Source organism: Centroberyx affinis, unplaced genomic scaffold (genome assembly GCF_046629955.1).
Source record: "Centroberyx affinis isolate AG114_WGS23_722 - 3 ecotype Tasmania unplaced genomic scaffold, CSIRO-AGI_Caff_v1 ptg002870l_1, whole genome shotgun sequence".
Taxonomy (NCBI): Eukaryota; Metazoa; Chordata; class Actinopteri; order Beryciformes; family Berycidae; genus Centroberyx; species Centroberyx affinis.
Genome location: NW_027281003.1, coordinates 261,008 through 282,885, shown reverse-complemented (window position 1 = coordinate 282,885; position 21,878 = coordinate 261,008). Strand labels below are relative to the sequence as shown.

General features: G+C 40.4%; 2 protein-coding genes across 4 annotated transcripts; both read left to right on the top strand.

Annotated features, from left to right (window-relative positions):
* Window positions 1-3,312: 3,312 nt before the first annotated feature.
* trmt12 (tRNA methyltransferase 12 homolog) lies at window positions 3,313-8,747 on the top strand. Its single transcript, XM_071536403.1, has 7 exons — window positions 3,313-3,396; window positions 3,576-3,744; window positions 3,846-4,044; window positions 4,963-5,113; window positions 5,288-5,397; window positions 5,837-5,994; window positions 7,516-8,747. Exons 1-7 carry the CDS (start codon window positions 3,344-3,346, stop codon window positions 7,891-7,893), a joined length of 1,218 nt encoding a protein of 405 aa, XP_071392504.1. The 5' UTR covers window positions 3,313-3,343; the 3' UTR covers window positions 7,894-8,747.
* Window positions 8,748-9,742: 995 nt separating this feature from the next.
* On the top strand, window positions 9,743-21,865 carry sytl4 (synaptotagmin-like 4). Of its 3 annotated transcripts, XM_071536401.1 has the most exons (18): window positions 9,743-9,866; window positions 9,975-10,054; window positions 12,148-12,338; window positions 12,833-13,048; window positions 13,854-13,963; window positions 14,193-14,319; window positions 14,422-14,595; window positions 15,576-15,651; window positions 15,855-15,957; window positions 16,056-16,153; window positions 17,016-17,108; window positions 17,906-18,084; window positions 18,619-18,721; window positions 19,260-19,421; window positions 19,749-19,851; window positions 19,951-20,059; window positions 20,149-20,357; window positions 20,509-21,865. In XM_071536401.1, the coding sequence occupies exons 3-18, from the start codon at window positions 12,220-12,222 to the stop codon at window positions 20,655-20,657; spliced, it is 2,130 nt and encodes a 709-aa protein (XP_071392502.1). In that variant the 5' UTR covers window positions 9,743-9,866; window positions 9,975-10,054; window positions 12,148-12,219; the 3' UTR covers window positions 20,658-21,865. The 3 variants fall into 3 exon arrangements, with proteins under 3 accessions (XP_071392502.1, XP_071392501.1, XP_071392500.1); XM_071536400.1 differs by lacking the exon at window positions 9,975-10,054 and having other exon boundaries at window positions 9,782-9,866; window positions 12,146-12,338; XM_071536399.1 differs by lacking the exon at window positions 9,743-9,866 and having other exon boundaries at window positions 9,882-10,054; window positions 12,146-12,338.
* Window positions 21,866-21,878: the final 13 nt, after the last annotated feature.

The window sequence follows — 21,878 nt, the reverse complement described above, 5'->3', positions numbered from 1 at the left end:
TGTGCTTTTTTTCCCGCAGGATGCGAGCTCTTGGTTTAGTCAATGGCAGCAGGAAACACGCCTAGATTGAAATGTCTATTCTTAAAGGGGCAGAACAGGTAAAACAAAAAGGAACAAAGGAGAGACATCAAGGTCCCATTCAAGCCACATTTATATGCTAAAATAGCCAGCCTGTAGTATCACCCAGGGGATTTTCATTAATGAAGGTAATTGTTTAGACACTTGATGCATTTTTTTCTGGTCTTGAGGTTATAATCCCTGAAGTGTTGTTGCTCCATTTGTAGCCTAAATGCTCCAGTGATCAGAGGTGGACACTGAGCAGGATGAGATTCACGTTAATTACCTTTCACTAATAACATTTGAAAAGATGAGAGGCCATGATGAATGTAAATTAACTGTTTTCAATCAAGTGAGGCATTCTTTGCATCGACATCAACAGAAATGCTTTTGGAGATTGAATTCCAAAATGTTCCTTATTTCCCTTATAATATTAGAATTAATTCTGACTCTGCTCTTTGCATCTTTCATGTTGTTTCTGCTCAATTTTCCTTTAAACTTGAATTAGTCCCCCTTCTCTACAGGCCTTGGGCATTATATAAAGATATATCCAACCATTCATCCTTTTTTATTCTAGGTATTAGAGAAAGAAATCTCATAAGCTCATCTCTTCATAAATATTTAGAAGTAATTATTTCATGAGAAGAAATAAAAGTTAATTTTATTTTAATATTTAATACAGATTGCAGATTGCTTTTACTGAGTTACCGTTTGCTCTTTGAATATCAGATGTGGTCAAGCTGTTTGCACCAAGGCACAGTGGAGGAAAACAAGTGTGTGAGGCTTTAGGGAACAGTTTCATTAAATAGTGGAAATCTTTGTGGGTTTTCAAGGTGTTTAAGATCAATTTACAGATGGAAGCCTATGATGAATAAAATGGCAAACCAAATGATCAGCTAATGGAAAAAGATGCCAAACAACCCCTACCAAGGCAAGGACCCATATAGTAAATATTTACTTTCTCAAACCTCTGTGATCACAAACGTTTTCATATTATCAGTGAATGTGAAATTGTCATATGTTGCATTCAAAACAAGCCCAGTTCATAAAATTTGGGTTACAACTTAGAGCCTTAGGCCTAAAATTAATGCAAAGCCCTCTACCAGAAATCTGGGGATTTTGATTCTAGCTTGAATTATGTTTCTATATTGAGTCCACAGAAGGTTTTAATGCCATTATTTAATCTTGTATTGACTATAACTCTATTCCTCTTCAATAGTAAATCCCTTTTGTTAGCAGCTGGTTCAGGGCAACAGATATATTTCCTTTCAGAGGTCATGCTACTCACTTCTCATCCTCTTCCCCTTAGATTCAAATTGAATTCACAAAATTGAAGCATCTTTTATTATTTATCTCAAGACATGGTTTAGCCCTGATCCATTTTTCTAACTGTTTAACTCCATACGAACTGAATCACAGCTCTTAATTCTTCCTCAGTTAAAGTCCAACTGGGATCAGACGTTTGCTATGTTTTACCTTCTTGTGAGGGAATAATAACAGTCACACTCTGTTTGAAAGTATTACAATAAAAAGTGATATTATGATGGTTAAATATTGGCTCAACTTAGTCACACAGCCATAATGGCCTTACTGTTGCTACACAGATGCAGGGAAATGGCACTTTATCAGGAGCAGCGGGGGAGGCTGCGGCCATAAATGACCCAGAGAGGAGACCAGACATCCTTCACCCTCCGTCCCGGCGGAAGCTGCAGGACCGGAGGCAGTGAACCGCTCGAGTCGCAGCTACTGTAGTCTACATCTCATCAGTCAGGATTCCTGCTATTTACATCTGCACCAGAGGAGGACATTAGTAATACATGACCTGTCAGATGTTGCCTTGGCCAAACTGCATATCAAATGTAGGCTACTAATGACTACAGGCAGCTAAAAGTCAGAATTATAATTCTGATGGCACTTTTCATTACATGAGGAGTGGATTAAATGCGGAGGGAGGGGCAGTTTCATCTCGAGGCGCTCTGAAGTGAAAGGAAGCCGAGAGCTTAAGGGTAGCATGACAAATCCAATGATGTATCTGTGCTATTTGAAAGAGAAATTTTAATAACTTACAACTGTTCTCCATGAGACCGTCAAAATCTGACACCTTGACAGGGCAGAAGATTCAGTGTGAATGGTTCCTACAGTGGTAAACAGTAACTAAGTATTTTTACTCAAGGACTATATTTAAATACATTCATTTGAGTATTCTAATCATGCTCAACTTTATATGTATATTTCATTGCATTTTAAAGTAATCGTTCTACTTTTTACCCCCTAAATCTTTCATATACTTGTGGTTGCAATTTGATGAAACCAATTTGGCATGAAAACATTAAAAGCAGATAACTTTGAAAGGAAGTTAATCAAAGAAAATCCCCCAAAGAGGTTAGTGCTTTGGAGAAGAAATACCCTCTATCTCTGAAATATGAAAAACACTTTTACTTTTGATATAATCGTTAAGTTCCAGCCAATCCTGAAATACTTTTACTTAAATAAATAAATAATTAAAATGAATACTTTTCTTTCATGAGAGTATCCATAAAGATATAGGCTATTTCTTGAGCTATTTCTTTGTCTCGCTCTTGTTTTTTTCAAATACTTTATGTCCTCTTATCTTATTTGCACAAGAATTTGTGGAACTGGACAAAACCGCAGATCACAAGATATTGCAGTCTTATACTGTATATTGGCTACAGTAATAGGCCAATGGGACATATATAACACATGATAATGATAATATGACATAGTAAAATATGACACAACTTATTTTAAAAGATTGAAAATCATTTCTTCTTTATTGAAGAGTGCAACTGAACAGGACCGAGGAGGTTTTATAATAGACCCAGGATAATATATTTTTTCTATTAAAAGACACCCAGACTGCCAACTAGATTGACCTTCATGAGCTTCTGGCTGTTTGTCTCCACCTATTGGCACAAGGCGGCAACTTGCCCAAAGTGCCATGGCCTCATGCTCACTTGCAATTTATTTAGATTTTGCAAAAAAGTATGTTGTGTACTCTTCAATCGCTAACCAGAGTCTATAAGACAAACACGAACTAGCTTTTTCGTGGGTTCTTATCCGGAGTCAGAAAGGTTTGAGAGGGTTAAACTCTGTTTTAACAATAAAGTTTTATGTTTTAAATCGTCCGTCCTAGATAATAATCCGACTAGAAACATGCTCCGGTGTTTTTGTTGAGCCACTTCGCTTGCCCATCTTGTGAACTAGCGTTAATTTTCTCCCAGTTATTTTATGTCAGATATTATTAGTGTAGGTTTGTTGGATGTAAATGGACGGGGCCCCATGTCTTCGTGTGTCGCAGTGTCAAGCACAGCAGTTCAGGTAATCAGCTTGACAGTTAATAGCAGCCTATGCTAAGTTAGCTAGCAGTTAGCATGGGAACCACTAGTTTGTAGGCAGTAGGAACAAACAGGTTGATTGATAAAACGGCTGAATACGTTTTCTGTAGCTTTTTGTACTGGTTGCAGCGTTACTCTTTAAATGTATTTTTTTCTTCAAAGGAAACATTTGCAGTCCCGAGGTGCTCTGGACCTGAGTTTCTGCTTACATAAAGACTGTGATGGGACTGTACTTCTGCCCCTCCTACCATCCTGTCTGTCACAGCTTGATCTACAATCCCTCAAAGACAGAGTGGCTTCAAATAGTATTTGTGAAATTGTCTGGAGTCAGGTAATGGGGGCTTTGTTTCACTTAAATATTAGCATCAGACAATAATTTGCACCTTGACAGTCTTTTATGCAGCTGCTGTTTTTGTCCTGCTGTCACAACAGGCTCCTCAGCAGTCAAAGAGGGAGAGGGGGAGGACAAGTGGGAGTAAACTAGTGAAAATCCTACAGGAGGTGTTGGAGTCTCATGGAGAAAGATGGACGGAGGACCTGAGCGGGGACATTCCTCACAGCTGCCAGCGGCATGGAGACTTAGTCCTGCTGGGAGACAACTGTTTCTCCCTGCCAGTATGGAGGAAAATTGGTATTGACATAAAATTTATCCTATTGTGCTTTTGTTTGGTCAAGAGGTGTGCAAAGTAATTGTGTTTATTTATATAGACATTCATCCAAGGACTTTACAGAGAATGAGCCTACCTAGATCCAGTGGTGGAAAGTAACTAAGTACATTTACTCAAGTACTGTACTTAAGTACAATTTAGAGGTACTTGTACTTTACTTGAGTATTTCCATTTCATGCTACTTTATACTTCTACTCCACTACATTTCAGATAGAAATATTGTACTTTTTACTCCACTACATTTATTTGACAGCTTTAGTTACTAGTTACTTTGCAGATTTAAATTATTAATACAAATGATAAATCAACTAATAAATTATGATATATTTCTATAGGTTAAGCTACCCAGCGGTATATAAAGTAATTAAAATTAGCTCCACCTTTACCAGCTGCAATATTAAAGTGATGTACACATTAATGCATCAATAATTATAGTCCAATAACATGATATATATGATTCTGAAATGGGCCATTCTGCATAATGACTACTTTTACTTTTGCTACTATAAGTATATTTTGATGCGAATACTTTTGTACTTTGACTTAAGTAAGATTTTGAATGCAGGACTTTTACTTAACAAAGTATTTTTACACTGTGGTATTGCTACTCTTACTTAAGTCAAAGATCTAAATACTTCCACCACTGCCTAGATCTGACTAATCAACAATCAGTCACAAAACAAAATGATGCAGTACAGGATGCAACAAAGTAAAACACAGGGAAACAAAACGAAGCACCAAGAAAACCTTATTAGGAAAAAAAAACCTTTGGCAGGCAAATTCAAAGAGGGATCTCCCACCAGGACAGCTGAGCCTGGGACAAAACAATAAAACGGACAGTAACATGGATAATGCTTTATTTAATTGATTTTTTTTTCTAGGTCAAGAGCTCTGGAGTGCAGTGGCCAAAGGTTTGGGAGCAAAGCGCCTGGCAAAGACGAGTCGAATCTCCAGGGACGGATTCAGATCTCCTGTGGTGACGATGCTGCTGGGAGAACACAGCTGGGTGACGCATACAGACAACGGGATCAGGTAACTCACAGCCCTAATCAATCAGTACTGTTGATTTAGCACTGGGGGGAACTGTTATATGCAGCTAGTAATTATACTGGATAAGCCATGAGTACATGCATTGGAAACTGCTACAACTTGTGAAGGTGTCACATATCAAGTTGCCTGTGTCAAAAGTCTCCAACGTTGTTTCAGGTATGAGTTCGATGTCACCAAATCCATGTTCTCAGCTGGAAACATCACAGAGAAACTCCGGATAGCTGCTTTTGACTGCAGAGGGGAGACTGTGGTGGATTTGTACGCAGGTGCTAAATCATTCAAGCTATAACAATATTTACACATTAGAAGATATGATTCCTTTTTACTTGAACGTCACATCAATTATTTGCGGTTCTGTAGTAATGAAACTTAATTTGAATGATTGGGATGGGCAACAATTCAATATTATAGTCTATCGCCTTTCTGTGGGATTATATCACGATGATGTGATGACATTGTGATACTATGATACACAATTCCCTTCTCTAAATTGATGATAACAAGCACATTTTCTCTGAAAACTTTATGAAACATTTTAAGGAATATTATGAGTTTTGTTTGACATCACACTTTGATTATTTAACATGTGATTTTGCAAAAGTAAACCATACTGTGATATATATCGATATCGGGGAAAAATCCTTATTGTGGTATTGACTTTGATATGATGCCATTTTTGTTATGTACAACTGTATTTATTCTCAGGTATTGGATACTTTACTCTCCCATATTTGGTGCATGCGGGAGCCAGCCATGTTCACGCTTGTGAGTGGAACCCAGATGCCGTCGAAGCGCTAAAGAAAAACCTGGAGGGAAACCGAGTGTCTGATCGCTGCACTGTTCACCAGGGAGACAATCGACAAGTAAGGAGCAAACTTATTCTATGTCGATACACAATGACAGTATTAGCTCTGCCTCCGTTTTAACTGATTAGTTCACTATTCAGTCAGGAGGGTTTCAGTTGACTGAGCATTTATCATTGATTTATAATATTGGTACTATATTATACTTCCGCCAAGGACATTGTGTTTTCTCCCCTTTTAATTAGTTTGTTTTTCTGTCTGTCAGCAGGATATCTCAAAAACTTTTAAATGGATTTCCATGAACTTTGATGGGCAGATAGGCTTTGGGCCAAGCAACAATTGATATTTTGGGGCTGATTGGGATCTGGGATTTACACCATGATAGTCATTTTTTAGCCATAACTATGAAATTGACAGAGATAAATACTATAAGGGTATGTTTGCAGGGTCAAAAATTAATTTGACTAAAATTAAAAAAATTAAAATAAAATTTAAGTGTTAGGACTTATGTCTTTAGATGTAACAGCAAGTTGGAGAATTGTTCAGCGTTAGCTGAGGTTTACGTTCTCCAAGTGCCTTCTAGGTAATTACAAGCACTTCTCTGGAATCACAGCTGTAGTGAAAAATAAGCATCGATCTTTTCTAAGTTACTCTGAGTACAAAACAGTAGCAGCAGCTTAATGTTCCTTGTACCTCATTTTGCAACCCAAGTCTCTACTGCCTCAAATCTTAAAAAATCCTCAACCAGTGTCCTGAATAATGAAAAATTTTATAATTGCAGTGAATTTAATAGATGAAATCAATAAGGAATCCTAGCTTTCACCCGGAGTCACGCAGTCTATTTCATGGAACGAGCAGACGATCCTAATATTTTGTAAACCCATTGTAGTTCTAAAAATCTTTTTGCTTTATTACAGGAACTACAGAAGTCAAGTCAAAATGTATTTATGTAGCAAGGCAAGGCAAGGCAGCTTTATTTGTATAGCACATTTCATACACTGGGGCAATTCAAAGTGCTTTTCATGCAGAAGCAGCTCAATGTGCTTCACAGAAAAGTATTACAGATAATAGTAATAAGAGAAAGTAATAAAATAGCAACAGAAGAAATAAAAACATGGATGTGGGATGTATTTTATTAGGGTTTTAGACTAAGGAATTAGACAATGTTAAAGAGCAAATCAATACTAAATCACACGGGGCAGAAAAGTGATGTCAAAGCTGGTGTTTTGCCTTTGACAGCTGATACAAAACACCTCCAACAGGCTTTTCCACCCATAGAGAGCAGTGCAGCAACGGTTTTCTACCCGATGTGATTTAGTGTTGATTTGCTCTTTAAAGAACTACTAGTTGATTTTTTTAGACAGGAGCAACCCAACTCATGCATAACAACCTATGTACATATACATTAAAAACACGAAATATTAAACTCTGTCATTTATATACATATACAGTATACATACAGACTGCCTGCCCCCTTTTTTTTCAAATACAAACTCAAATAGCCTGCCATTTATACCAATACTTAAGCATTTTATACACAGAAACTCTAGCCAATATAATGGTTGGTTGATTTTTTCCCAGCTCCCACTGTGTGATCTCGCTGACAGAGTGAACCTGGGCCTCATACCGAGCTCAGAGGACGGCTGGCCCGTCGCCTGTCGCCTGCTTAAGAAAACAAACGGAGGCATTTTACACATTCACCAGAATGTGACCTCACCGCTACGGGACACGGCGCTCATTCCAGCTACGAATGAAGCAGCCCAGAGGGCTTCTGGAAAGAAGACTGACAGAGAGGTTTGGCAGGACTGGGCCGATGACACGGCCGGCCGCATCGCCTCTCTGTTAGAGGACATCACCGGTGCACCGTGGATAACGAACATCCAGCACATAGAGCGTGTTAAATCATACGCACCTCATGTTCACCATGTTGTGCTGGACTTGGAGTGCAGACCGCTCTGAACTGAACAGACTAACACAGACACAGATTTTTTTTTTTTTATTATGTTCTTATTTAAATCCACAATACGCACAATCCAAACCACATAACAAAAAGCTTAATAGTACACTTCAATGTATAGCAATTGCCATACTCCAGAGCAGGAATAGTCAACCACATGCCTTGGAGTGCCAAGAGTTTGCACGTTTTCATTCTAACCACACTACACACCGTCTGATTTCACTGTTTAGCATAACCTCAACCAGCGAGGAGGAACTAATCAGTGAAATTACCTGCTAGACCAGTGGTTCTCCACCATGTGCCACAGAGGCCAAAAAGGATTTAATTCTAGCCAAACACACCATCTGAGCTCACTGATTCGTTCCTCCTCTCTGGCTGAAGGTGTGCTAATCAGTGAAATCAGCTGAGAACCACAGCTCCTGACTCCAAGCGGTCGGTTTCTCACCTCTGTGTGCTTTAATGTGCACCAACGCCCAAACTAACTGTAACTGCAATATGAGGACATATTGACCGACAATATTCCTGTATTTGGTATTGCTGGAAAGGTAAACTTCTGATATTTAAGGTGAACATGCAGCTCTGCCTTTTGAACACATGAATAGAGATCTTTGGAACTAGTTTGAACTCCTCTTTTCCGTCATGTAAACCATATATCACCTCAACTGTGCTGTTTCTGAATTTACTCTGGCCTTTTAGGAAGGTTGCAGACAAAACAATCCCACAGTAGGAGACTTCTAGGATCACACTTAAAAGCAGTAAGACCATACTAGATCCTAAAAATGAATACCTTTACCATTCATCTCATATGGATTAAATTACCCTGTAAATAAAGCTGAGAGCCACTTCTGGATCTTGAGTACTTGTAGTCTGTGTCATTTCAGACAAAAAGTGCAAGTCATTCAATGTTCAAACACAAAATATATTGTTACAAATTCTCTAAAGGCTTGAGCAGGAGTATTCTGATAATAGATTAGTGTAGATGGTCGCTCAGGAGTATTCATTCCCTCCCCTTAACTTTACATATTTTGTTGTACTAAAGTGATTTCAAAATGCATTACTTTGTTTTAGATTTATGCAAAGTGCTATATTCAATCCCTCAAAATCAGAGCTGACTTATTTTCTGAGGGTGCAAATTTCAAGTAAATGGTAAATGTGCTATTTCATTTAGGTCAAATTGCTTTACCTGCAAAGAACTGCTCAATCAGATGTTACCCAAAATTCATCTTAAGGGTTGTGAAGAATATATTTTTCTTTCAAAATTACTCTTTTGCTGCCTTTCTTGCAGGCAGTTTTAAAGTGACTACATGTTTATCTTCCAGATGTGTGAGTGTTTTACCATTACTTTGCATAATGCCATAATGTTCAATAGTAGCAGGTAATATTTACCGTATTACAGATCATAATATGAGATTACGTCCATCCTAGTGTAGGCTACACAGACACACCCCTTCCCTCTATAGTGACAAGATTTATTTTCTGGCATCCACTATATTTTTATTTTTAATTTTTACCAAACTCTCAAAATTCGCACACTATTTTTGCAAAACATGCACATGGCTCGTTTTCTTCATTTATATATATTGCATTGCACATCTCCCAAACTAACAATATTCTCTGTTAAAACCCTCCACTCCCCTCCCTGTAAATGATTCCACATTTTACTACGCCGCCTCTGCAGAAATGTAAAAAAAAAAAAAAAAAAACAACAACTGTATAATTTGGGTAATGGAAGAGCGCAAACTGCTGCAGAGTTTTAATAATAATGCGGATGAAATTTTCCACATCCAGTGCGACTGCGGTTAAGTAGAGCAAAGGAAATGCACCTGTCATGGAAAATGTTCAGAGGCGCTCCTGATCTGCTCCGGCAAACTTTCCTTATCTTCCGGGACTTGGACCAGAAAGTCAACAGTTTTTAGAGACGGGAGGCAAAAAGAGGGGAAGGCTGGATTGTAGCTGGGTGTTGCCTCCGAGGAAGGTAAGTTAGCCTATTTACAGGCACGACACTGTTATTATTTTAAACGCGGTGTGAATCTACCGTGAATCTACGACTTTAAACCCTTTTTTTTTGTTGTGTTTTTGTGAGAAATACCTCGCCGCCGCCCGTAGTGACGCAAGCCGTAGCCTAATAGCGGAGGAGGGGGTGAAGTCAACTTTAAACAGCAGGTGTTTGTAATTTTCTCTTAATTAGCCCACTTGTTTCGTGCTTTGCTGCTTACTTATCTGTTATCTTGGTTCAGGTTGTATGCTTACACAAAACATTGGCTCTGCTTCCCAAATCTGCAGCCCGTACACTTGGATTAGCGCAGCTCTTGTCTAAGATTATTGGTTTATGAAGTGAATATCGGGGGTTTGCGTTTGAATTATCTAATTTCCCGTGAGTAGGCTGTTGTAATCCCGTTTTGATCTTTGCATCTTAGCCTACTTACTTTATGAAAGTATGCGTTTCGATACAGTTTATTATAGCCGATTGGCGTGTTCTTAAAGCATGATTTGAAATCTGCCGACTTGCACTAGTTTCATGTTTGTTCAATTCAAATGAATGTCATGAGTTAGGAGAAGACAGTCAGTCGGGACATTGGAGTTTGTATGCAATAGTAACGTTTATACACATTTTCATAGCAACTTGATATATATAATTCGTATCACAGACACTAACGCTGCTACAAATCTCTTGGAAAAACTATTGACCACCTGACAGAGTCCCTGTCTCAAACCCTGTGTCCTGTGTTTTTTTTTAAGGATTATTCCAGTTAGTGCAGTATCCTATCTCCCTGCAGTATCTGTGACAGACGCATGCGCCATTTCCTTGAAGATTAATCTCTAGTTAAGTTGCCTTGCCGGTATTATTCAGCTGAACCATGAGTCAATTGGCCTGAAGTGTTCAAACAATGAGGAAAAAGTTTTACTTTAAAGTATAGGATGTTAACCTTCCTTCCCCTGATATTTAGCACGCACATTTCTCCCAGCTTCTTAAACACTTGCTTGGACTTGAGGCTGTTCAAATGGGAACGTGGCAGATGACAAGCTTGATGTTAAGATTAAACAAATGGCTTATACCGGAGAACTCCACCCGCTCTCTGTATCCTTAGAGGGTGGGAACCCTTCATGATATGCTGAGCTCATGTTGTTTCTGCCTTTCCCACTCTAAACAACCTTTCACCCTGTTTGACTGTATGTGGGATTTTTAATCCTCCAGCCTCCTGGTTCCTTGTAGTCATTTATCATTTAGAAAAAATAGTTTTGGCCAAATGTTTCCCATGTTAGGCTATAAATCCTCTCATATGACATATTGACAACCCCCAGTCACAGGCTGCATATTCTTTTCCCTTTTCAGGTTGTTTGTTTTTGATTAATTTTCCGAGGAGGCCTAGAGGCTGAAAACTATTCAGTATTTCACAAGAGAAACTAGACATGATAATACATTTGTATTGGAGAAATGTTTTTTTCCTATCCCATAAATCATCTCACAACTCCCAAAAGCTATCTTGTGACCCCTTGGGGGGTCCTGACCCCCAGGTTGAGAACCACCAGTCTAAAGACCAGTCTGTTGACTTGTTCCCATGGCCAGTCTTTTGATGGTAACTTGACTGGTGTGAAAAAAATATTTGGACTTTTAAATATGCAAATGTCAAATATGTAAATGGATTTCAAGTAGTAGGCTACTTTTTTCAAATTCTGAAAGTAACCCAAAGCTGTTGGGAGTTTATATCATTATGTAGAGTTGCCATGGATTGTCTGTGGTGACTTTTAGGTCATCTAATGATTTTATATCAGGCAGTGGCTGCCTTGTCATTTCCTTAATGAAGCGTCTCCAGCAGGGAGAGTGATGGGACGCTGGCATGCTGGCAGCAGAGGCCTCGCTGCATGGAGGCTAACAGGAAGGGAGAAAGGTCACTCTGCTGTCTACCAGTCACTTTATCAGGACAGCACAACTGTCCCTGCCCATGTGTGTCTTCCTCACTGCAGGGAATCCAGTCACCAAGTTCCTCCTCTTGCAGCATGTATGAGCTCAGTGTTGAGACAGGCTCTCTGTTGGGGTCTGAGGTGCTGTTCCCTCTGTAGGCTTTTTTCCATGTTTATTGTGTTATGTGATATTTATTTTTACATTTTTGTCAATCTGCTCATTCATTTTTTTAAGTATTCCTCAAAGAGTTATAAGTATTTAGTCAAACTGTTTTCCAGCAGTTACAAGGTATAGACAGTCGACTACTTTCCCATCTCAACCAATTTCTGGTCCACTATTTTGTCTTCAAGAGCCTTCCTAAATGGGACAGCCCCTGAGTTGGGCTAGTTAACCTGTGCTGAGGACCCATAAAAAAAGAGCTACGATGCCGCAGGCTGCTGACATGATCAACCTGGCCTTCCTGACGGACTCTGAGCAGGAGCTGATCCTGGAGGTGCTGCGTCGGGACGAGGAGCTGAGGCAGGCAGAGGAGCAGCGCATACGGTGAGGAGACAGCACTTCATCTTCATCGCCCTACATACCTTGTTACTTTAGCCTCACTGATGACCAATGATCCATAGACACAGAGCAGACGGATTTATGTGTAAGGATGTACATTACTTCGTTTCGGACCTTTCATTAAAGGAAAAACCCACGCTTAAAATCTTGAAACCCACATGAAATCATGTGAAACCCACAGCTAAATGCAACAGGTTCATACTCGTTCTCTGGGGTCTGTTGAAAGTCATTCTGGGAAATGTAGAAAATCACAAACTGAAGTTGCAGTAGATGAGGCACATTGAGAGAAAGTGGGTACAGCAAAAAAAGTTAATTACAACACTTCATCACAAAATAACTACTGGAATGTATTTAACATCAAAGTTTGGTATATAACAGTGTAAGAGTATCCAATGGTGGATTTTTCCTTTAAGACACTGGACCAGCGATGGAGTTTGTCAAAGGACAACATTTGTGTTTTGAACCCTTTCTTGTTTTAGGAAGCTGAAGGCAGAGTTGGTGGACATCAAGAGGAAGGGGGCGAAGCGCGGCAGTGGAAGGTACAGCCAGCGCAGCTGCGGCCGATGCCAGGAGCCTCTGAGTCGACTGTCGGTCGTCTCCAGCCAGTGTAAAGCATGTAAACACCATGTGTGCCGTAGCTGCCGAACGGTGCGGCCCAACGGATCCTGGCTGTGCAGCGTGTGCGCCAAAGAGGGGTAAGAGACTCTGTTTTCTGTATATTGTCACTCCCTTAAAGTGGGCACTAGGGTTCGACTGATGTGATTTTGAAGGCCAATACCAATGTTTAGAATTAAGTCGCTGATCTTTGAATTTGACCATTTTCAAGCCAAAAAAACACTACAAGGATTCAGTGCCTTCTCAAGTATTTTATTCTTGGCTGCAAAGAAAAGCCTAGGAAACAGCATATAGTCCATCACGGGACACTAAAACTCTCCACTGAAACCCAGACTAATGAAAGTCTTTTAGGTTGAGTTAGCAGCTCCTTAAGGCAGGGTGATTCACCGCAACCTATTCAGTGGTCCAGGAAACTTTGGGATACATTACTGCCTTTTAAATGAATAATTAATTTATTGAGCAATTAAATAAATATATAAAGTGTGCAAAGAAGAAATCTCATTGCTGGTTTTACAGACTGGTTTTATGTAGCTGTGGTCAGGGAGGAACCTCTATATTAGCGGTGGACGACATGACAGGAAGATGTCAGATATTGAATAAGACCAATATATCGGTCTAACTCTGCGTTTAGCCCCTCCTCCTTCCTTTGTTCACAAAGACTAACTGTGGTATCTATCTGTGGCATCAGTAGATTTGTCTCAGGAAACCCAGACCTTTGGGTTTTTTTTTAAATGAGTCTAATCAGTTAAATATATGAGTCATGAGCTCATAGTACCAGCTCCATTTTGTGTAATACTTAATCTACTGCTACTACTAAATCTATGTCAGTTTTGTTCAGTTTAGGCCTTTCACAATAAAAACAGTGATTTTTATATTGGTTTCCAGGGATCTAAAGAAATGCACAGGTGACTGGTTCTACGATCAAAGGGTGAACCGTTTCTCCACTAACCCTGGACACGACCTGGTGAGAAGCTCCCTGAAAAAGAGGCCGCCATGTGAGTACAGGAAGAGGATGTGGGCAAGCGCAGTTCAATTGGGAATGTAAACATATCTCAGCCTGGGCAGAATGAAATGCCCGCAGTCACTGGAATGTCGACCCAATTAAATGAGGAAAAGAGGAAAATGTAAAAAAAAACACGAAAACAAAGTTAAAATAACATGATACCGTTTCCATTTGTTTCAACAAGTAAAGCAGTGTGATTAAGCCTTTGTTCTGTGTTAAAGTGAAGAAGCGTGAGACGATGGGAGAAGTGCTGTTGAAAAGTACAGAGGTGAACTCCGACTCTCCCGCTCCCGCTCCTGCTCCTGTGCCTCGGCCCAGACAGAAAGATCAGGCAACTACCAAGACGGGGTAAGGCGTAATCACCATTCCTTTCTTTGCATTGATATAAGGATTTGGGCTGAACACACATTCAGAATGCCTCAGCATTTTTGACACGTTCTCTGTTGACAGTCCATCCAGTGAGGCTTCAGGATCTATCGGTTCGAGGGAGTCGTATGAAGCGAAGGAGGATGTCGGGTCAAAGGACCTGCAACAGCGCAGCGACACAGAGTCCGCAGAGAAATCCAGCCTGTGTAGTAGTAAAACTGAGACAGAGTCCGGCCGCGGGACTCCCGACCCACCAAGGTAAATTCATGCTAAAAGGATGAATTGCAGAAGTGGTTCTGCTAAACTTAAAGCTACAATGTGCAACCTTTCGCCTTGAGGCAGGAAGTGCATCGTTAGTCCCGCCCTCTTCCCCAACAGTGGTTCAAGTTAAGCTCCAGCACTTGTCACTCATCTCTCGTCTACCATAAAACAGCATCTGGTCCGAGGCTGAGGTAACTGGCATCCATAAAGCCACCACAGGCGTTGAAGAAGCACACGATGAACACAGGCAATCTGCAGTAAAAAAAAAAAAAAAAAAAGCAAAGCTGATCCCTCGTGTTTTTGAACGTGTCTTATCTGCTCTACGTTAAGCCTCACTGTTATGACTAGGACTGTCCTGTATATACTGCATACACACAGGGTCACAGACAGACACAAACACGATTAAGTGTAATATTTCTTGATGAAAAAGAATTCCAAGGCTATCATGTGGATGTAAAGTAAAAAGCCTTTGACTGGGCTAGAACATTTTTAAGAACGACTGCAAGAAGCCTTCATAACACATATTTATAGGTGTGGCAAAACAACTGACTAATGAGTTAATTGCATACTCGCCTGCCACTTAAGAAAGTAAAAACAGCAGCATGACATTACTAATTACATCATTCAGTAAATCATCCAGCATTAAAGATAGTTAAAACTCCCAAGGCATAACGGTAAGGGGCCTTGATGGATCATTTATACCTCAGCAGAATAGGCATGTCAACCAAATTATAGGAAGGGGAGATTATATCATACAATGCGTCATCAAGCAAAGTCAGTAAAATCTTCCAAGGCGTGACAGTAAGGGGCCCAGATGGACCATATTATCGCTCAACAAAAATAAGTATATTGGCCAAATTATTGAAACTCCCCTTCCTTCCTATGAGCACCAGTGGTAAGATTTGTTATATATATATATATTATTGTCAAAAAATGTCAAAAAAGTTCAAGCTTCAACCAATGTTCATATCATCTAGGAGAGAGAAGACCACAGTCGCGTCGAGTCCAGCAGGATCCAGTGTTTCCAGTCGGGCTAACTCGGAAGCGAAAACTGTAAGAGGCTTTCTATTGGCCTGCTCATTTCAGCTTAGTCAGTGATGGCCTGTTTCCACCATCAGAAGTCCTTCTACTGTCTGACTGTAATACCCTTTTTACACCAAAATTAACGCGTATATGAAAAAAAAACAGGTGATTGACTCCTTTCCCATTGCCAGTAGACAAGTTTGCCTTTCTGTTTTAACTTACTGTCTCTCTAGGCCCCGGAAGTGAAGCGGGCCGGCCTGAGGTCGGAGGCAAATTCCCTGGATGATGCTGATGGGATTTTCAAGAAGAGCATTCGACGTTCTACGAAGCCTCAAGGTTAGCGTCTTGTACTGCAGTTGTCTCTTTTTCCCAAGCGATGAAGTGATTTCTGCAATGTAATCTAGCCTAATTTCATTTGTGCATGTTTGTAACAGAGCATACGTCAGTGCAGGACCTCCGTGAAAATGGAGGTAATGCATCAGGGGCTTCTATGGGCACCAGGAGCAAATCTGTACCAGGACTTGATGTGCAGGTAAGCAGGAGAAATCCTCCCTCTGATACTCTTACACTGTTTTACATTGTTAATCTACAATGTTCAACACACTCCTGGGGTTATTTTGTGATGAAGTGTTGTAATTTACTTTTTTGGCGTACCCACTTTCCCTTAACTTGCCTCGTCTACTTGTACTTAAGCTTGTGATTTCCTACATTTCCAAGAATGCCCCTGGACAGCCCTCCAGAGAAGGAGCGTGAACTTGTTGCATTCAGCTCTGAGTAATATGTGTAGGTAGAGAGAGAGATAATGATAGCGTAGCAAGAGAAAGAGGCCGAGAGTTTTTCCAGTCAAGAAACAGTAAGAGTCTCGCCTCTTACACAAAACGCAACATGTCTTGTGGCTGCGTTGCATTCTGGTCTATTGAGGCTGCTGTCAGTGGAGAAATTGGTACCTCTGCCTCTTGTAAATGGATTTCTCCCTGCATGATTGTTGAACGTCGGTGCAAAATGTTGAGTCTAGAAAGAAGTCCATTGCACTTTAATGCTGAGGGACTGACACCAAATTGTTTATTGCTGATGTTTTAGATAGCTGCAAATTTTTCTGCTAAACTCCATTGTAGTTGTGCTGGAAATATCTAGTTCTGATGTTGCGTTGTCTTCATTTGGCTAGTTATCGGCAGGAATAAGAAAAATACACCACCAAAGAACAAAATGGGAGCAGAAATGCAAGGTGCATTGCCCATAGCTGTTTTGACAGTGTTTACAGATGGATTTTTCCTTTAACCTCTCTTCCTACTTCATATATCCCAATTATGGTATCTCTCCATTGTATGAATGGATCCACTTCTAGACTTACGTGTGTATGATCAGGCCTCTAAATGTTTTCCATGGTACTACAGGAAGATGAAGAGGAAGACGAGGATATTGATAACTTGGTTAACATCCATAAAAAGACAGCGGCTTCAAGTTCCTCCAGTCTGCACAGCTCAAAGGTAAACTTAACTTTTCTGTCTCTTTGATCATATTTTTCACTTCTTGCCTTTTAGTTAGTGCTCTAAAAACAGTTTCTATTATGCTTCTCAAAGCGGAATTGATGGTACATAACTTTTAACAAGCAGCTATCACCTCGGGATATCCTCCTTCAAGTTAGGAAGTGTGAAGTTTAATGTTTCTAAAGTTACCAGTGCAAAACAAAGCCTCTGGGAATGAGAATCTGAGGATAATATGGCTTTCATGCTGTCATTCTCCATCTGTATAGATACTGAGGGACATTTCTTGAGCTCCTGTTAATATTATTGTTTGTCCTTGAGTCACTTTATCTTACCTGCCAGCAACTTCTCCTGTCATTTATTTGGTTTGTACTTAATGTCTTTTGTAGCTGTAAGCAAAGTCTATATGATAATGTTTCTAAACTCTGACCTGCAGTGTTTACCCCTAAGGTCACGTCTATCCAAATATTATCTAAATGTCAATATTTGCTATTGTTGAAACGTGTTTTTTTTAATTTGCGTGTTGGTTGAAGACCAGATGAATGGGGTTTGCCCCATCAGGAGAATCCAGATAGTGTCAGGTTTGTGTCAATCACAGAAAAGTAAACTAAATTGACAATTAGTAATTAGTAATTGACAATTGAAATATTTTCCTGTGATTGTCTAAAATTTCTGGCACTCGGTGTATTTCCCTATGTGGCAAACACACGCCCAACCCAATCCAACCAGACTGAAACAAACACTGAGAATTATTTGTAAATGATTTTTGACCCAGGTTTGATGTGTGTGTATTTCTCCAGAGCACATTGGGCAGTCTGATGAGTATTTACAGTGAGGCCGGGGACTATGACAGCGTGGAGGTGAGCGGAGACATCGTCTTCACTGTCAGCTATGAGGAACACACCCAGAGCCTCCATGTCTTCGTCAAGGAGTGCCACGGGCTGGCCTACGGCGACGCCTCTCGGCAGCGCTCCAACCCGTAAGGAAGAAAAGGACTTTACCTTTTTCTGAGCTTAGCTGTACTGTAGAGATCTGCCAGTGTCAGAAAAATTAAAGCAAAAAAAAAGAATTATGGTTTGCAGCGTAGTGGGAAAATGTCAGTGTTGAACTTTCCTTTTCTTTCCCTCTTTAACACTGGCTGTAAAACACAAGATGTGAATTTATATTGTTCACTCCCCTCATCGTGCAACCACTTCTACTGAAAGCACATGAGCAGCAGTGTTAGATGTGACTCTGATATAAATTCTTTGTTTACCGCACACACACCCTTCAGTGATGTTAACACGACTTTGATCAGCTTAGATAAGAGGTGGCTCTGTGTTTACGAAGTCTTGCAAACGACGTCCCGGAGGTGATTACTTGAGCTTCACAGGAAATTGAATGTCAACAGACATTTTTCACGGCATTTAGTTGAGAAATGGATGGACTGTGGAAGTGTCTGGATGGTTTGCTGCGCCAGATGGGAAGCCATTCAGCTTGACATGTTTTGGTTTTTTTCTGTTTTGTTTTTCAGTTATGTCAAATGTTACCTTCTCCCAGACAAATCTCGCCAGAGCAAAAGGAAGACCAGCATCAAGAGGAACACAGTGAGCCCCACCTACAAAGAGACTTTAAAGGTGATGCTTTATTAATGGCCCTTCAAGAATTAGACAGAAACTCTGTTGGCCTTAGGCTGTTGATTTAATGACACTCCCTGATTACCGACCTTGCGCCATGCCTGTTGCAGATAATGACCCCACCTACAGAGACTTTTAAGATTGATATTGACATTGAAGATAAGAATAGCTAGTGACAAATATTGATTTTGTGGCTGGCCTCCTTCTGAATGTACAGAGGCAGTTTAAATACAGTGGCCAAACAAGGTTGAGGAATAGGAAATTAGCTTGATAAATCAATTTGTAACATAATGGCTCTGTAGTTTTCGATTTGCTCTTTAAAGTCTGAAGCAATTTAGCTTAGGAAAGAGGCAAATTATATTTGAGATTTTTAGATTAAGGAATAAAACTTCCAATAAAAGCACAGTTCATCTTCTACTTTCATAGAAGTTCCATGATTAATTAAAAACTCCCACAGCACCTCAGCATTAAAATTCAATAAGACCTCTCCATTAGTGTATCAGTATTAAGACGCATCCTCCTCCTCCTCTTCCACCAGTACTCAGTCAGCCGCTCCCAGCTGATCACCCGGTCCCTGCTGTTATCAGTCTGGCACCATGGACGGATCAGCCGCAACGCCTTCCTGGGAGAGGTGGAGATTCCCCTGGACTGCCGGGACCTGGACTCCCCTCAGGAGGAACGAGTCTCACTCATGGGGAAGGTACAGCAGAGAAATATGTTTTTTGTGTCCCCCATGATGAATGGCAGGGGTTGTCGTTCATTCACTTGTTAGTCCATCACGTTCGATATCTGACACTGCTGATTGGGTTTTGACGAAACTTGAAAAACACCCCAGCATTTTCAATATTACACTGATTGGCCCAATGGTGGCGCCACCATTACAGGTCAAAACAAGGTGGTATATTTGTTATGATTGGCCATAAGGAGACTGCATCATTTGTGGGGAAGGAATGTTTATTGTTGCCTTGTTTGTTGAGTTTTCTTTTTTTTTTGTGATCTAGTAGTAATACATTTCCCTCATAAACAGGCAGCCTCTCCTGTTGCCTCTGCTTTTGCTCAGTACAAAGGAGACCTGGTGGTGTCCTTGAAGTATGTCACACCTACAAAGCCAACAACTGACAAAATCAAAGGTAAGACTGCTGTAAGAAAAGCGCAATCAGCTCTACCTGTGTTTTTGATACACTTCGCTTCATGTTTCTGAATGTCGAGTGTGCCTCTCTTCCCCCTAGGCAAGAAGGGAAAGACTGAGGAAGGGGGAGAATTGCACGTCCTAATTAAAGAGGCGAAGAATTTGATGGCAATGAAATCAGGAGGCACGACAGATTCGTTTGTAAAAGGGTTAGTGTCCACTCTTAACACCTCACTCATTGCATTGCCATAATAAGCAAATTATTTTTCTTCTAAGCGAATTGTTTGTGGCTCCGCAGGTACTTGTTACCAACTAAGGCCAAGTCCACAAAGAGAAAGACTCCAGTCGTGAAGAAGAGTCTCAACCCGCACTACGACCACACATTTGTATACAAGGAGCTGAGCCTGGAGCAGCTGCAGGGGATGTGTCTGGAGCTGACGGTCTGGGACAGAGAGGCCATGTCCAGCAACGAGTTCCTGGGAGGGGTCCGCCTCAGCTCCGGGACAGGTAAAAGACTGACAGAATTCAATGAAACCTGGTGACACAAAGATTTTATCTGCTCTTTCAGGACTCAGCTATGTAGTTTTGTGAATCACCCTAGATGGTTATCAAACTGGCGGGAAATGGAACTGAACTAATCTGATCTTTACCTTTCCAGGCACTGTAAAAATCGGAAAGGAGGAGGTGATGATGGACTCTGTGGGAGAGGAGGTGAGTCTGTGGCAGAAGGTGATGCAGTACCCCGACTCGTGGGCAGAGGGCACTCTCCCCCTGCGCTCCTCCATGGGGAAGACTAAGGACAAATGAGGACGCCGCTCAGAGCCTGAAACTTGGGAGAAAAGCCATGGACGCTGAAATGGGGAGAAGCTGTGAGACAAATGTGAGATTGTTGACTTAATTCCTCTGGCAAGTTTATCACACCAGAAGCTTGTCGGCATGAACAGGCTCACAGATGATTTGGCTGTAAGTAGAGACACAGTTTTTGTGGCCTGTTGAACACTAAATGTCTGTTAATACCTGCCTCCCTATATGACACAAATATTTAAAGTCTGTTAATGGCATGGCTTTCCCTTTTGAGCCTCTTTTCAAAGCACAAGTCTCTTTGGTGGGGTTCATTATTGTCACAGCTTACTCTGACTGCAGGCCGGTGTTTCTTTCCAAAGTGTACCAAAGCATCACAACACTACGCTCTTGCTTTATTTTAAGAGTATTGACATGCTGTCATTTTATGTTTTTAAAATTCAGGCTGTACATATTTTGTGCAATTCAGAATCGCACGCAGCACTTAACAAAAGAAATGGTGTTATATCGTATCACTCTTTTCTCTAAAGTTGTGTATAGTTGCATTATAACTGCCATACTCTGCAAACCATTCATTATAAACTGTGGTGTTAAACAGAATTTCTGGTGTTGCATCTGACAAATTGTGCTTCCTTCAATCCATACCATCACGTGATCCGTCGTAGTTCATATTACTACCCGACATCTTTATGTAAAATGAATGTTTATATAACAGTTATATAAAAAGCCCTATTTGAAATTATTTAATTTGTCTGTCTGTAGATCTATAGGTAGATTTTAACTCCTGATGCCTAAGAGTGCGATCAGAGCCAAGTTTACATGAAGGTTAAATATTCCATTCACCTAATAAAAATGAAACTACTAAACCCCAAAACATCCTCCATTGGTCTTAACTGTGTATTGTATTGTGTATAATTATCAGCTTTGTTTGAATATTTTATGATGAAAATATTAATTCACCTCATGGGTTAAATTCTGATTTTGACCCTCCACATTTCTGTAGCTGAGATCGCTGTTTTCTGGCCGTCATGCCTCTCCACTGCTGAATTAGCATAGAGGAAACAGTGCTATCACTTCAGTGTTGTCTCATAGTGTGTAGTGATCACATTTGAACAGAAGGAACTGCATTACTCTTGTCCTTGTTTCCCTTTATAACGTCCTCTCGACTCGCTTGCTGGTCGTTTGTGTTCTGTTGGTATCGTTGATCAGTTTATCCCTGTGGCAACC

What these genes read in the sequence shown, in the direction of transcription:
- sytl4 (XM_071536401.1), top strand. Translation starts at nt 12,220, where the DNA reads ATGCCGCAGGCTGCTGACATGATCAACCTGGCCTTCCTGACGGACTCT. An exon ending in CCTGAAAAAGAGGCCGCCAT is followed by an intron (nt 13,964 to 14,192) that starts GTGAGTACAGGA and finishes TCTGTGTTAAAG; the next exon opens with TGAAGAAGCGTGAGACGATG. An exon ending in CCAGTCTGCACAGCTCAAAG is followed by an intron (nt 17,109 to 17,905) that starts GTAAACTTAACT and finishes GTATTTCTCCAG; the next exon opens with AGCACATTGGGCAGTCTGAT.
- trmt12 (XM_071536403.1), top strand. Translation starts at nt 3,344, where the DNA reads ATGGACGGGGCCCCATGTCTTCGTGTGTCGCAGTGTCAAGCACAGCAG. An exon ending in CATACAGACAACGGGATCAG is followed by an intron (nt 5,114 to 5,287) that starts GTAACTCACAGC and finishes ACGTTGTTTCAG; the next exon opens with GTATGAGTTCGATGTCACCA. An exon ending in ACCAGGGAGACAATCGACAA is followed by an intron (nt 5,995 to 7,515) that starts GTAAGGAGCAAA and finishes ATTTTTTCCCAG; the next exon opens with CTCCCACTGTGTGATCTCGC.